Genomic DNA, 16598 nt, shown 5'->3' with positions numbered 1-16598 from the left:
TTACCAATAGTCCTAATCAATCAGCACAGATCTGAGATGGCTACATTGGGAAGCCTCAGAGCAACTCGCTGGATGAGTCAACATGTAATCATTTGTTTTTCAGTTCAAAATCAGCTGAAGTTAAAAAAGTACTAATTTCTGACAATTTTGTCACCAGAACACGTTTTAAAGAAACCAGATGCTCTGTATTAATATTAATTTTTCTTCAGTCTTTTAAAGGAGATCCTCCAGCTACTAAGCAAGAGGAAAATGTAAGTTTTTTGATTCTCACTTCTTTCATTTCTGCTGTATGGTAGACAACTGTTTGTTCTTTCTCTACCATTGTAAGGTGTATGGGGTTATTGTTTTTAGGAGTTAACCCTCAAAACCTTGAGCCTTCAAGCTTGTGGCTATCACAAGCCTTATAAGCCATAAGCTTGGGGCATGGACATAGGGGCTTGTAGGACCCCACTGTTTGTTATGGCATAAGGAATAGCAGTACTTGATCCAACCAAACCATGCTACTTTGCCAGGAAAACCCACTTTGCCCCTTTCTTCTCCCCACATGTGGAAGCCTGATCAAGGCAGTTGTTGGGTTCCTTCCTTGTGCCGTAGGGAGATGCCTGGTATGCACATTGGAGCCAGATGCAAATATAGGTGCAAACAACATTTTATCATCTATTTAAGCTATATAGCTGATAAATAGTAAATTTTTTTAGTGTTGCTTAATAAGTATTATCATATTGGGTTTCTTGAACTATTTCTTTTCTTTTTATAAATTCTTGACTTGAATGAGCTCTCATTTCCATCATCGTTGACTTGTGTAACTGTGTAGCTTTTAATTCTTCCACTAATTTCTGATGACTATGTTCCAGGTTGAGGAGGAACAGCCAGTGGCCGCTGTAACAATAAACTCAGTCAATGCTGCTCCTGAGCAGATAGGAGACCAAAACATTAATTCTGCTGCACCCAACGTCCAGATAGAGATCCAGAGCCAGCCCTCAGGCAGTGATAGGAAAGCAGAAAAGGAAACCACTCCAGAGAGACCTAGGCCTTTTTGGAGAAAGGTTGGCAGTTTATTATGTTTCATTATTAGGGTTATTTGTAAGACAGACAGATATTGGAGATACGCTAGTGATAGCAGTTGACTCACAATACATGCCTGACAGATGTAACAAATGAATCTGGAGCTAAATGCACTAAATGGTCTTTGTTCTATTAGTTTGCAAATGTCATACATAATAATATTTGAAGACCTAATTAATGATTCTGAATATGGATCATTTTGGAAGCTTTGGACTGTTGTAGCCTTACTCGTCTCATGGAATAAGTCCTTGCTAACCCACAGAGCTCCAATGATGGTCTTGTAGAATCACAAACTCTTTGTGTAGCTAAAGACAGTTGGGCTCTTTAATAGTGGACACATTTTCACAAGGGCATTAACCCATAGCAACCAAGCAGAAGTTAGCATGGTCTACTTCAGGTTGAATAATGAAAAGAAGAGTTGGTCAATTTGGCCTACTGCACTGGTGATTCTCTTTGATTGGAAGGCTTCTATCTTTTATAGTGATTTTTTTGGTCTTCTTACCTCTCCTGACACATCATCTCCTAAGGGTCTTCAAAGAAGGTCTAAATATTTTCATTTAACTTGATTCTACAAAGCCTTTAATAGTATATCATTATCCTCTTATTGCTTTATTGGTCTTGTATCTTCTATATTGTTCTCTGGGGGTTTATGAACTTTTCAGTACTGTTCTTGATAATACAAGCTGCCATCTTTCTTTAATGTCAATCAATCTTGCAATCATCTCTGGTTTATCAAGGTCACTGATACCTTTAAACAGATTATCAATCTCTTCTTTTTGTAAATTCCTTTAAAGGGTTTTACTTTGATCAAACGTAGAACACAGAAATATGTTAGTCCTAAATGGCATGAACAAAGTTTCAGAGGAATTGTCTGTTGGTAAACTACAGTCCTAGGTCCCTAGATTTTCAGTTCTAAAGCTCACCATATTAATATAAATTTTGTCTTCAGTCTTTTAAAGGAGACCCTGCTGTCACTAAAATCCAGGAAAATGTAAGTTATTCCTAAAAATCACCTCCAAAATTATTCTTTCAAAGCATTTATTGCTGAATTTTTCTGTGAACCATAATATTTATTTAACACTGAAATAGGAATAATTTAGTACTACTCTTCTTCCAAGGATGACCTTTCCCTCTATGCTGTCCATCAAGCATAATCAGTAGGGAAGTCGTCGTTCTTTGGAGGAGAGTTCCAAAATGCCATATGAATTCTGCTATATTTTATATATATAATCATTTTTATCTTAATTTGTAATGATGGTTTTAATGAAATTGCTCAATTATTATGTTCCAGGTTGAGGAACAACAGTCTGCAGTAGCTCTAATAGAAAACTCAGACAATGTTGCTCCTGAGCAGGAGCTTTCCTTGGAAACTAAGCCTACTGCCCCCAATGTCCAACCAGAGATCCCAAACCAGCCGATAAGTGGTCATGGAAAAGTAGAAAAGGAATCTGCTCCACCTGTGCCTTTTTGGAGAAAGGTTTGCAATTCTGCAACTGATTCCTTAGAGAGAAACTATCATGTCCTGGCACTCCGAATCCTGCTCTGAAATCTCTTTAAAAGAGCAAACAGATTTTTGTATATTCAATTCTGAAACTTCAGGCACTCTTTAATTCAAGTTGGAGTGATAACACCCCTCTCTTTCCCTCTGAGTAGCCTCTCAACAGAACATTGGGAATTTAACCAGATAAAAGTTCCCGACACCTGCATTGCTAAAAATGCTCCCATGCCCCACCTACTGGTATATGGGAGAATAGCGCCCAATAGTAAAACATCAAAGTCCAACCAAGACTCCTCTAGTTACACAGAGTAGTAAAAACAATAGCTTATCTGAAACCAGCTGAATTGTGAAGTGCTGCCTCTTTCTAAAATCACCCACAATGACCTGAGATGGCTGCCTAAACACCAATATTACAACTAAAGAAAAATGAATTTATTGGTTCAAGAATAACATTTTAAATTCTATATTGAATTATTTGTAATGTAAACTGTGTAATTTAGTAATAAAAACTATACCGTAAAAACATGACAGAATCCCTTCAAGGTGTCTACAGTATATCTTAGTTTATTTTGATGTGGCAAATAATGTATTTTGCAAGATTTGAAACTGGGGTAAATAAAGTGCAGAAACATGATAGTTACCCTTTAAGGAAAATGTCTTCACAACATAAGCAGAATCCAAGTGAAGATTTTCTTTAAATTCTATGACTTCTATGACGATTTGTAACAAGAATCAAACCATATTTTGTTTTGTTTTCTGTCCTGATTTGAACTAAAAATCACCTCTGAAATGAAATCCAAATGACACTTTGAATTAAATTATCTTACTTACTCTATACTTAAGTATTTTTTTTACCCTGTAGTAGAGTTGGTTACTATTCTGATAAAATCCAAATGAAGCTTTGAATTAAATTATCTTTCATACTCTATACTTTTTTTTTTTACCCTGTAGTAGAGTTGGTTACTATTCAGATGAAATTCAAACTTTGAAATTAGTAATTTGACCCCGTAGTTAAGATGGTAGTCAACCCTATCAGAGACCACTATGATACAGGACTTGGCTGACTCCCAATAAACTCATGCCCCTACTTGTTTTATGAATGTGTTTTAAGTGACCTATATCTAGTCCTTTATGTAAATGATATTTACACTTAAGTTCCAAACTTCTTTTTGCATATAATGTTAGAAAAGGAACTATGCTTCTATGAGTATTATTGTGTCTCAGCCTGTCATACTACCAAAACAGCAACAGTAGATTGCCCAGACTTCTTCTACGTACCAACTTCCCCTCCATTGCTGACTAGAGAAGAGAGCACATCTACTCAACTGCCACCACTGGCTGCCAGATGGAGCTGTAGAACTGCTCGACTTACTTTTACACTTAAGACCTCTCTTGACCAACAAAATGTTAGGCACCCCCAAGTAATTGTATTGACTTACCTGAAATCCCCAGGCCAGTGCTCCTATCAGCAGAAAACTGCACCGGCCAGGGGTTATACCAGTGAGCACCATGGAGCGATCCTCTTCTGTCTTCTGCTTTCTTTGCGTGGCTGAGCACGCACAGTAGAATTAAATTCCAAACTTTAACTAAAAAGGAAATTTGAAGAAAGAAGAAGACTGAAGAGGATCGCTCCCCGGTGCTCACTGGTATAACCCCGGGCCGGTGCAGTATTCTGCTGATAGGAGCACTGGCCTGGAGTTTCAGGTAAGTCAAAACAATCACTTGGGGGTGCCTAACATTTGGCACCCCCAAGTGCAGTATGCCTTTCTTCTCCTTTAAATATCTTGCGTTTGCCTCTCCACTCAACAATATTAAAAATGCCCTGGAAGGGCACAATGGATAATAAAAAATGACGTCTAAATTTAGTATCTAGTTGTCTTCTTTGTAGATCAATTGTCTGTGTATTGTCTTCTTTGTAGTTCACATTTTAGCACACTCTCTTTTATTCCAGGACTCATTTCTGATCTTTCTTTTCCAAAGAATTGGAAAAAAACAATTATTTTCCATCCTCAAATTGGATCTTAAAGGAATACTTTCAATCCATCTTGGGAGCTTTGATGAGGGTGGTTTTTGCTTGGGTGGCATCTCCTTTATTCTCCTGCACAATCATGCATGCTAAACCAACCACATTGGTTGCAGCTCTTTCCATCCATGGAATCCTTCCTTGATTGGATGGTATACCGTTGATGTCATTAAGACTCCAATGCATGTGGCCTTGCAAATCTTTCCAAATATACTACAAATTCAATGATATTTTATCAATATTTTTATTTGCTCTTCAGTCTTTTAAAGGTGACCCTCAGCCTGTTAAGAATGAAGAAAATGTAAGTTGTTGCTAATGTTTGTGATGTTGAACTGACCCTTAAAAAGATTATACATTTCTGTTTATTTGAAAGCATCACTTTATTTTACATCGCTACCAACAAAATCTCTTTTGGCAAATATCTGGCATAAGATACATTGATTCATTAAATGCCATGACATCAGAATAACTCTTGGTAAAAAAAGAAAGAAAGAATAATATGTCTACAAATTTTCAGATTAGTGGGCAATTTTAAATCTGGGAATATGTCCAGATATTCCTCTTCTTTCTTTATTTTTCTTTGTTTTATAATTGTTTTTTTATATTGGCCTCATCTTTTCATTATTCCAACCTTTTCTTCATAATCTTGTGATGACATTTCTTGTGCCTCTTCTTATCATCCTCTTATTTCCGCTTAAAGGATTTCCATATTTAGTTCCTGCCTACTTACTTTTGAAATCATATTTCAAAAATATATTTAGAAGGTAATGGGCAAACATTTGAGCTGGTAACAGCACATGTGACTTATACCCAATATTTTATACTTCAGTCTTTGAAAGAAGAGCCAGAGGCAGAGGCAGTAACTGAGAATGTAAGTCATTATAACTTTATGAATAGAGCATTACTAGTCATTTTGGAAAGCCTACTGACTTGTAGATTTGCACATTCAAATTAAAGGGATACTGTCATGGGAATATTTTTTCCCCAAAATGCATCACTTAATAGTGCTGATCTAGCAGACTTCTGCACTGGAATCAGTTTCTTAAAAGAGTAAACAGATTTTTTTTAATTTAATTTTGAAATCTGACATGGGGCTGGACATATTGTCAGTTTCCCAGGTGCCCCCAGTCATGTGACTTGTGCTCTGATAAAATTCAGTCACTCTTTACTTCTTCAATGCAAATTGGCGTATCAACCCCCTCCCTCCCCCCAGCATGCGTTCAGCAGAAAAATGGGAAGGTAACCAGATATCTGCTCCCTAGTAGATATAAAAACAGCACTCAATAGTAAAATCCAGGTCCCCCTGCGACTCCTTCAGTTACATTGAGTATGAGAAACAACAGCCTGCCAGTAAGCAGTTCCATAGTGCAGCACTGGCTCTTTCTGAAAGCTCAATAGTTAAAGGACAATGGAGACTTCTGTAAGACTGAAAGTGCAAGATGGCTCATTAAGACATTTTCTTAAATACAAGTACAAAGTAAAAATAAAAAATAGTTAGGGACATTTTAAACATTAATGTATATACTGTATTTTAGTGCAGTCTTAGTTAATTAAGGTCCTGATGACTAATGGCATTATTAAAAAGCAAAATAATGTACTCCCTGGGGAGTTAGTTGTTTGATTTAAAATCTTGGGTCACATGGATAGGTCAGTAAACTATGGTATAATAACTTTCTAATGAGTTTCCGCAGCCAGGAACCTTAGCTGACAATGCCTTTGGCACATAAGATAATCAGATGATATAATCAGACGTAACTTTCATTATGTGGTCTTGAAAGCCGTTGTAATGAAAGCCAATGCTAACACCAGACTGATAGAGGAAGAATTTTTTGTAGATTGCAATAGATCTTGAGATACAAAAATGACAGTTACATGGTCCTCTCTATCAGTGCATTAATTTATTTATCATTAAGATTTATTTATAAAGGGCTGAAATATATCATCAGTGCTGTACAGGGATTACACATCTTTCATATCAGTCCCTGGAAATTATAATCTAAGGTCCCTATCACATAACACATGTTTAGATCAAGTTAATCAGGTGTAAATTAATTTGCCCCAAGTGTCAATGAAAAACACAGTTGTCACAGATGGTTGGAGAAAATGCAACCCCCCTGCAGAACGCCTGGGTCAAAATCCAACTCAGAGCCCCATTGATAACCACTGGGACACCAGGACACCTGCAAGGCTTATTGCCTCACCTCTTTGTTTATCATTATAAATGCCATTAAAGGTCAAGTGCACTGAGAGATTTGTTTCTGGTTCTTCAATAACGTAGGCTTCAGCAGAGAAAGAAGCCAAAGCAGATGCCGGGGTTCAGGCTGCCGCATCCAGTGGCAAAGGGCAAGAATCTCCAGACAAGGGTAAAAAGGCTGAAGATGGGAAAAATACTAAGCCAAAACTGATGATGTTCTTCAAACAGCTGGTAAGGATAACACACTGAGCAGGATTAATTCTAGATCAGGCGGGTGAAAGCCACCATATTTCAAACAGTTAGGTCTAACAAGATAACGTCTATTACTTCCTAACTCTCCTTCTTTCAATCCTACTCATCTTTCTCAGCATCTTCACCCTCTACTCTTGTACTTTTGGTATAATAATTGTTTATAAGTAACTAAGTAGCCCGTCAATAGTCAAGGGAGCTCCTAAGCATTATGAGGAAAGTACTGGTGGAAATTGCACTAAAAATTCTGTTGATATTTTTCTAATAATTAAAGAAAACGTACCTTCCATATTAATCCCATGTTGCCAGGAAATAGTTCGTAATGGGGGTTATGCGGTTACAAAAACTAGCTTTGCTGTGATTTACAGGTACGTTGTTAAAATGATTTATTCTGGGGAAGATATTACAATATATTCAGCAAAGAGAAAGGGCTATCTGGCACTCAGAGGAATTGACAGGGCCAAAAGAATAAGTTTAAAAAAGTCTTTAACAATCATAATTAAAAGTATACATGCATCTCCATAGGCCCTACACGTTTTGTAGCTCTAAGGTACTTAAAGGAGAAGGAAAGGTTAAAATTAAGTAAGCTTTATTAGAAAGGTCTATATAAATACACCAGTAAACCGTCAAAGTAATGCTGCTCTGAGTCTTCTATCAAAAGAAACACAGCATTTCTTTCCTTCTATTGTGTACTCATGGGCTTCTGTATCAGACTTCCTGTTATCAGCTTAAACCTCCAGGGCTAGGGCTTGAGCATGCTCAGTTTGCTCCTCTCTCCCCCTCCCTCCTCCCCTCCCTGCTGTAATCTGAGCCCAGAGCTATGAGTGAGCAGTGAGAGACTCAGGCAGGAAGTGATGTCACACCAAGCTAATATGGCAGCTGCTATCCTAAACAAACAGAGAGAGTTTCTAGAGCTGTTTACTCAGATATGGTAAAACATTCTGCAGAATAAATATAGTCTTATAGCTTGCACTATTGTGGCTAATCTGTTGGCATTAAACTGCATCGGTAGATTTCCTTCTCCTTTAATCATGGGCTCTTAGATGTGTGAAACGCGTAGGGCCTATGGAGATGCATTAATACTTCTAAAGAAAAAGAAAACAAATGTATAATTCAATTTTAACGTGTTTTAAAAAATCCCATGTATGTTATTTTAGTCAGTGATTGGTGATGGAGGTAATGGCAATTCAGAGGAGGTTAACGAGAAAAGTACTGACCAGTCAGTAAGTGTGGAGAATTTCCTTATGCAATTATCTGGTGGAGGCTTTCCTGTCTCTGTCTGAATGCAAACATAAAACTAGGATATGCATGAAATTGTCTGGGGAAGGATATTTGTATTATTCGTCACTTATAAGAGAACTAAATCTAAAAACATGTTTTTTCATATTTGATGCATAAAAGTCTTGAAAAACATACGTTTTTCCATGCTTCAAAAATAACGGCTAAAAAGAGATATTCTGACCCACATTGAAAGCAACCATTAGAGTAAACTGGCTTCCATCATAATGCTCTAGTCCAGCCCACTCCCTGAGTTCCAGACTTCCTGCCCCTCCCCCTGAAGGCTTCCATCATAATGATCTAGTCCAGCCCACTCTCTTATTTACAGACTTCCTGCCCCTCCCCCTGAAGGCTTCCATCATAATGTTCTTAGTCCAGCCCCCTCTCTGAGTTACAGACTTCCTGCCCCTCCCCCCGAAGGTTTCCATCATAATGTTCTTAGTCCAGCTCACTCTCTGAGTTACAGACTTCCGGCCGTTCCCATGAAGGCATCCATCATAATTCTCTAGTCCAGCCTACTACTTTAGTTATAGACTTCTCCCCTCCATCTGTAAGCTGCCATTAGAGTGTTCAAGTCCCACCCACCACCTGAGTCTCTGACTCCACAGGATCTAATAGTAGCATACATATGGGGTTATGTAATACAATGCACTAAGTTTGCCCTGCAGCAGAAACCCATAACAACCAATCAGCAGGTAGCATTTACTGTTTAAAAACAAACATCTTATTGGTTGCTGTGGGTTACCCAATTACATATGGAGGATAGAGTACAAGTGATTTCTCAGAAACAAGTTTCAAATGAAACAAGAAACCCAATTTCTATTTTTTATTAAAGCATTCAAAGCTGTTGTAAACTCATTTGAAAATCTCAGCTGTCAATCAAATATTGTCTGCCCCTCCTCTATGCTTTAGTCATAGAGGCGGGGCAGACAATTACTTTCACTTTCCATTCAACACTTCCTAGATGTCACTGCTCTCCCCATATTCCCCCGTTCTCTTCACTGTTTAATGTAGCCAGTACATGGGGATGGACATCAGGTCCCCCATTCTGGTGCACAAACAAGATTCTGAGATGATATAAGACTTGTCTTAATAACAGTGTCCACAAAATGGCTTCTGCCTGCTTGTTATAATTATGAATTCCCAGACTGGAGAAAACAAGATCCAAATAATTTATATAGTGTAATTAATGTTCATTTTGCTTGACTAATGTGATAAAATAGGATTTTGAATACTTTTTTAGGGTGACAGGTCCCCTTTAAAGTAGCTTTGAAATGTATTTCTGAAGCATGGGTTCTGCATCAACTGGGAATGATATGTATTATATTATCTATATAACTGTTGAGGCTCAGTTCCCCTTTAAGCTTTAGCAAGATTTTTCTATAAAACTATTTATATACTGTATAAAACAAAATGTTTGCATTGGATTCTCCTTTTAATTTAAAGCATAAATATTTTAAAATATTCGCCTCACAGTTCTTTCAACCAGCATTCTCTCTCTCTCTCCAGCAAAATGACCAACATAAGCATTAAAAAAAAAAACCTTATTCTACAACAAGGATTAATATATGGGGCACTGAACAAGCATGATTTCCTGTTAGAGGGGTTTGTGTTATTTTTGAGTGAAGTGAGGTGTGAATAAAAGAAAACAAGACGATAGCAAAAGGCTTCAACAATAAAAAAAGCAGAACAGAAAGCAGCCGAAAGTGTGTGCCAAAGAGAGAGGAGTAAAGTGGATTAACTGTAAAAAATTGTAAATTAAAAAAGAGAAATAGAATTGTGAGGGACCAAAACATACGACGGCAGCATAAATGGAAAAGTAAAGAGAATAAAATACAACAATAAAATAAATACATGAAGAAGGAAATACATGTATATGATGGAAACCTGCTATCCAGAAAGCTCTGAATTACGGAAAGACCGTCTCCTATAGACTCCATTAAAATAATCCTAATTTTTAAAAATGATTTCCTTATTCTCTGTAATAATAAAACAGTAGCTTGTACTTGATCCCAACTAAGATATAATTAATCCTTATTGGAAGCAAAACCAGCCTATTGGGTTTATTTAATGTTTACATGATTTTCTTAGACTTGAAGATATGAAGATCCAAATTAAGGAACGTTCAGTATCCCGAAATCCCCAAGGACCCAAGCATTCTGGATAACAGGTCCCATACCTGTACTCTAATAATATATTCTCCATTCAATAACCAGGCATATGTGTCACCATTAAAAAGGGGCAGGTACAACTTTGATTCGGTTGAATATGAATATGGTTTGTTTCTCGTGCTTATGTTTTGGTGATTTTGCATACAGAATTAAAATCGCAAATAAACCAAATTTTTTTTCTATAGACTTCAAATCTGGTCTATCACTACCTTAAATTTAGCTATTAGCATGATGTAGGGTGAAGAATGCCGGAAAATACATCATAGAAATAAAACGGTAGCAATAAAACACAAAAACAATGACAATGACTACATTTTCTGGTTGTCTAGATTACTTACCGCAGCAACTAGATAACTTAATTCATTTTAAGATTTGTTTTAGTTCCATAGCTGCATCTCCTAGACACACTGAATACTCCCTTGAATTGCCAAGCATGACTGCTCGTTGGTATGGTACCATACATTTATAAACTAATTCAGGGAGAATAGTTAAACAGGAAATATTTTTTGTATTGGTTTTCTCTTCCCTGAAATACAACAGAGTTAGACAGTACAGTATGAGGGTATAGCTTATTGTGTGCCCAGAACATTCCTTCTCTGTATATTTGTATTTATACATATGGGAAGGAGGTGCCATATTGTTTCCCTTAGACAGTACAGTATGAGGGTATAGCTTATTGTGTGCCCAGAACATTCCTTCTCTGTATATTTGTATTTATACATATGGGAAGGAGGTGCCATATTGTTTCCCTTAGACAGTACAGTATGAGGGTATAGCTTATTGTGTACCCAGCACATTCCTTCTCTGTATATTTGTATTTATACATATGGGAAGGAGGTACCATATTGTTTCCCTTAGACAGTACAGTATGAGGGAATAGCTTATTGTGTGCCCAGAACATTCCTTCTCTGTATATTTGAATTTATACATATGGGAAGGAGCTGCCATATTGTTTCCCTTTTGCCAGTAACATTTGTAAACGAATTCATGGAGAATAGTTAAACAGGAAATATTTTTGTATTGGTTTTTTCTTCCCTGAAATACAAGACAGTACAGTATGAGGGTATAGCTTATTGTGTGCCCAGAACATTCCTTCTCTGTATATTTGTATTTATACATATGGGAAGGAGGTGCCATATTGTTTCCCTTAGACAGTACAGTATGAGGGTATAGCTTATTGTGTGCCCAGAACATTCCTTCTCTGTATATTTGTATTTACACATATGGGAAGGAGGTGCCATATTGTTTCCCTTAGACAGTACATTATGAGGGTATAGCTTATTGTGTGCCCAGAACATTCCTTCTCTGTATATTTGTATTTATACATATGGTAAGGAGGTGCCATATTGTTTCCCTTAGACAGTACAGTATGAGGGTATAGCTTATTGTGTGCCCAGAATATTCCTTCTCTGTATATTTGTATTTAAACATATGGGAGGAAGGGGCCATATTGTTTCCCTTAGACAGTACAGTATGAGGGTATAGCTTATTGTGTTCCCAGAACATTCCTTCTCTGTATATTTGTATTTATACATATGGGAAGGAGGTGCCATATTGTTTCCCTTAGACAGTACAGTATGAGGGTATAGCTTATTATGTGCCAAAACATATAGGTGGGAGGTTCCATATTGATTCCCAAAGATAATACAGCATGTGGGCTTCTACTTTTATGTATAAATAAAATAAACAGTATCTTTATACTACATTGTCATATAGAAAACAATAAGAAAATAGGTGGTACTAATAAGCAATGTATTTAATCACTTTCATAAGTTTCCAAACTAAGCCACAATGAAAAACTTCCAGACATCTTTACTATTTTATTCTCTGTGTATCAGTCACTTGATCTAACAGATGGGGCAGAAGCCACAAAATCAGAGAAGACAGTAGTGTCGGCTGTGGTGGAACCTCCACCCCCAGCTCCCAAAATCAAGGAGAACCAAAAAGAGAAAAAGGCGGGAGCTGAGAAGATGACCAAGCAAGAAAGCAAAGATATGCCCGAGGCTGTAAGCCCAACACAGCATCAAGCTTCCGATCCGGCACTTGTGCAGAATGGGGCCGACGCAACTAAAGACGGACAGCTGAAGAAGACAGAGAAGAGACAGTCTCTGGGAAACTTCTTCAAAGCTATTGTAAGTTTAGCCAGATATAGGTCAATGCCAGGTAGAGTTGGCCAAGCTATTTCCTAATGCAACAACATTCCAGTTCTACCAGTGCCAATAATTGTTGGGTCATATTCATCAAATGTTGAGCAATTTCTAGGAATTATAATTTCTTTTTAAATGCTTTATTAATAGGAGAATGTGTCCAGTTGTATTGTTATTATATTTCTTACAATAATAAAAACACAGAGAACAGAGAGGAAAAGGGAGGAAAAAAAGGAAAGACAGAGGGTGGGAAGAGAAGGGGATGGGTGAAAGAAGGGTGTAGGTAGGAGGATAAAACAATATCAGTACATCAATGATATCGGAGATATATAGAACTAATACTAATTCTTCATAATGTTATAAGTCTAAATAACCAAGTAGGGCACCATAAGTTGTCCAGATCTGCCAATTCTTTATCTACAATTTGTACGTTCTGTCTCACACTCTTCATACTCTACACTAGCCAGTCATCTCTATTCGTGACCGTATCGAAACATTTTTATTCACATGGATAAATCAGAACCAGCAGACTCTAAATTATCCACTTTATTTGTCCTTTCCTGTTTAGATACATTATTCCTCTAAATCACCTGCATGCCAATATTCTTTTATTTGTCATTACTCAGTATGGCAACGTCCTAAGACACACGTCACAGGAGAGAATCTGCTCCCTTCCTGCACTGCTGTTTTATAAGGGTTTTAATATGCACCATCCAGTTGCTCTAGAAATGAATTCATTCAGTCGGCTCTCAGGCACGGCTCAGCCGGCATAAACCTCTGTACTGTGGCTTTGAAGTCAGATATCTGCCCTGGATAAGAGAAATGTTCCATATGTCTATTTATATTATAGTGTCAGTAATAGTTATGTCTCAGCTCAACTTGAAAATGCAACTTATTCCAGAGGTTTTAAACTCTGCCTGGGAATAGGGGTTCAAATTACCAATGTTATCATATATCTGTAATCTTGTCATGAGCTAAGGGGGCCCAGCCTGAAGGTCAGTTAGGGGGAGATTTGGGGTGAGAGCTTATTTGTACCCTGGGTACCCCTGGAACTATAGCAGGGTGACTGTTACCCCAATGTTTCTATATATCTGTAACCTTGTTATGAGCTAAGGGGCCCAGTCTGAAGGCCAGTTAGGGGGAGATTAGTGGTGAGAGCTTATTTGTGCCCTGGGTACCCCTGGAATTATAGCAGGGTGACTGTTACCCCAATGTTTCTATATATCGGTAACCTTGTTATGAGCTAAGGGGGCCCAGCCTGAAGGCCAGTTAGGGGGAGATTTGCGGTGAATGCTTATTTGTACCTTGGGTACCCCTGGAACTATAGCAGGGTGACTGTTACCCCAATGTTTCTATATATCTGTAACCTTGTTATGAGCTAAGGGGGCCCAGCCTGAAGGTCAGTTAGGGGGAGATTTGGGGTAAGTGCTTATTTGTGCCCTGGGTACCCCTGGAACTATAGCAGGGTGACTGTTACCCCAATGTTTCTATATATCTGTAACCTTGTTATGAGCTAAGGGGGCCCAGCCTGAAGGTCAGTTAGGGGGAGATTTGGGGTGATGCTTATTTGTACCCTAGGTACCCCTGGAACTATAGCAGGGTGACTGTTACCCCAATATTTCTTTATATCTGTAACCTTGTTATGAGCTAAGGGGGCCCAGACTGAAGGCCAGTTAGGGGGAGATTTGGGGTGAGTGCTTATTTGTGCCCTGGGTACCCCTGGAACTATAGCAGAGTGACTTTTAACCCAATGATTCTATATATCTGTAACCTTGTTATGAGCTAAGGGGGCCCAGTCTGAAGGCCAGTTAGGGGGAGATTTGGGGTGAGTGCTTATTTGTGCCCTGGGTACCCCTGGAACTATAGCAGAGTGACTTTTAACCCAATGATTCTATATATCTGTAACCTTGTTATGAGCTAAGGGGGCCCAGCCTGAAGGTCAGTTATTGGGAGATTTGGGGTGAGTGTTTATTTGTGCCCTGGGTACCCCTGGAACTATAGCAGGGTGACTGTTACCCCAATGTTTCTATATATCTGTAACCTTGTTATGAGCTAAGGGGGCCCAGCCTGAAGGTCAGTTAGGGGGAGATTTGGGGTGAGTGCTTATTTGTGTCCTGGGTACCCCTGGAACTATAGCAGGGTGACTGTTACCAAAATGTTTCTATATATCTGTATCCTTGTTATAGTTTATGGGTTCCCTGACTAGTTGTTGAGTCACAAAAGAGACTTGGCACCTTATATGAGGCACTGATACAAGAGGAGGTAACATTTTTGGAAGTAGGATTATTATTCATTCTCTGTTTGTGGAAAGAAAGGACTCGCTGCTGAAGTTTTTGCAAATGTAAAAAAAATTACAAGAAAATATAAATCTAAGCAACTTTCCAATTTCCATTCATATATACACGCACTGCTGGTTCTGTCTCTTGAAACAATGCAGCAGAAGACAGCCTTGCTTGCTTCTTCCCAGGTCCGTTATTCAGCTCAGATCTGCAACATTGCTTAAAAAGTCACAACCACCAGTGCAGAGAGTGATATTGCTTTCGGGGCAGTTATACTGGACATTTACTTCCCATAGCAGAATGCACCCCTTGCTAATCACCAATTCTTATTTCCCTTATCAATAAATTCCAGGGCCCGAAGCGACTGAGCGATGCAGCGGTGCAGACAGACCCAGTATGCATCCTCCCAGGAGAAAAGGCCAAGTAAAGCAAGAAGAATATGCCGGGATGGTTGCAAAGTCATTTGGGGACTGGTTGGGGGGGTAGATGATACTGCTAATGTATATTTCAGGTTAATATGTACAGACATCCGTCATTTAATGCCACAGGGTCACGCTGGGTCTTGCACTGGTTTGCTATAAGCTGGTTACAGATGAGTAGAATGACCCCTTCATCATGTGATTCTACATGGAAGTGATATAGGTGGGCTTCGTTTCAACCCCCCTCTACTGAGAACTGGACTCCCCATCTGTACAAGGTAAATATACACATATATGGGTACAGAAACCCCAAGGAGCCTTATTTGTCTGCATATTTGTATTTATTAATATGAGTGAGAGAAGCCGCTAGTGGCCTAATTGTAATGAATCATCACAGAAAACATGAGATTTTAGTTAAAGGGATTCTCCACACAAACATAAACTTAAGCTTTTTGAAAAGTAAACATAATTTCAAGCAACTTTGCAATATACATCAACATACCTCCCAACATTTTGGAAGTAAAAAGAGGGACAAAAAATTTTTGCTGAAATTTTGCTAATTTTTTGACCACGCCCCTTTCTGTGGCCACGACACCTAATTACTATGTTCATTTTAGGTTTGAAAATATTTCTCCTTATCTAAACTGTTTTTTTGTGTCTCAAAATTGTTACAAAGTATCTTATTTGCTCCCGTTAGCTGTTCTGGGCTCTCTGCTAAAAGCCAATTAAGTGAGAAACTTTGTTTCTTTTTCTGGCTGTTCAGTGCAGAGAAAAGAGGGACTTTCCAGTACAAATGAGGGACTGCAGGCTGAGCTGTCAAAAGAGGGACTGTCCCTCTGAAAAAGGGACAGCTGGGAGGTATGCATCGATTAAAAAATATGCATGATATTTAATGGTCTGGAACAGTTCTCTAAGCCCAGCCCCCTGCTCTCCTGCTGATCTGTCTGACTACTTTGCTGATCTGGCTGACTACTGTTACTTTGTATCATCTGTCCTCAGCCTGCATCCTCCAAACCCCACAATTCCCTGCACACGTAATTTCAATAAGGAACAGAACATCACAGTGCAATGCATTGTGGGTTATGTAGTTCCTGAATGCTGTCTGTAAGCTTTGGATTGGTTGTTACAATTTGTAACATCAGTGTTTTAGTCCCTCCTTCCCTGCCAGGATTTAAAATGATGCAGAAAGAGAAGAACTGTTAAACAGCTGGATTTCAGCAAAGAAAATGGCATTTATTCATACTTTTGGAAGAAACAGGTAACTGTGATGGGTAT

General features: G+C 38.4%; 1 protein-coding gene across 18 annotated transcripts in view; it reads left to right on the top strand.

Moving 5' to 3' along the window:
- Positions 1-15843, top strand: part of LOC108702607 (breast carcinoma-amplified sequence 1) — a 55426-nt gene extending 39583 nt beyond the window's left edge. For 4 of the 18 annotated variants that reach the window (XM_041578238.1, XM_041578240.1, XM_041578245.1 and 1 more), the window contains 10 exons: positions 210-251; positions 855-1046; positions 2015-2056; positions 2357-2542; positions 4846-4887; positions 5416-5457; positions 6865-7011; positions 8187-8252; positions 12317-12610; positions 15257-15840. In XM_041578238.1, the coding sequence (XP_041434172.1) occupies positions 210-251; positions 855-1046; positions 2015-2056; positions 2357-2542; positions 4846-4887; positions 5416-5457; positions 6865-7011; positions 8187-8252; positions 12317-12610; positions 15257-15331 (1128 nt within the window). In that variant the 3' untranslated portion in view covers positions 15332-15840. Of the gene's footprint in view, positions 1-209; positions 252-854; positions 1047-2014; positions 2057-2356; positions 2543-4845; positions 4888-5415; positions 5458-6864; positions 7012-8186; positions 8253-12316; positions 12611-15256 lie in introns of all 18 variants that reach the window. The other 14 variants (XM_041578248.1, XM_041578247.1, XM_041578233.1 and 11 more) reach the window with 12 other exon arrangements.
- Positions 15844-16598: the final 755 nt, after the last annotated feature.

This window comes from Xenopus laevis, chromosome 9_10S, assembly GCF_017654675.1.
Source record: "Xenopus laevis strain J_2021 chromosome 9_10S, Xenopus_laevis_v10.1, whole genome shotgun sequence".
NCBI lineage: Eukaryota > Metazoa > Chordata > Amphibia > Anura > Pipidae > Xenopus > Xenopus laevis.
This window is presented reverse-complemented; position numbering and strand designations above follow the sequence as displayed.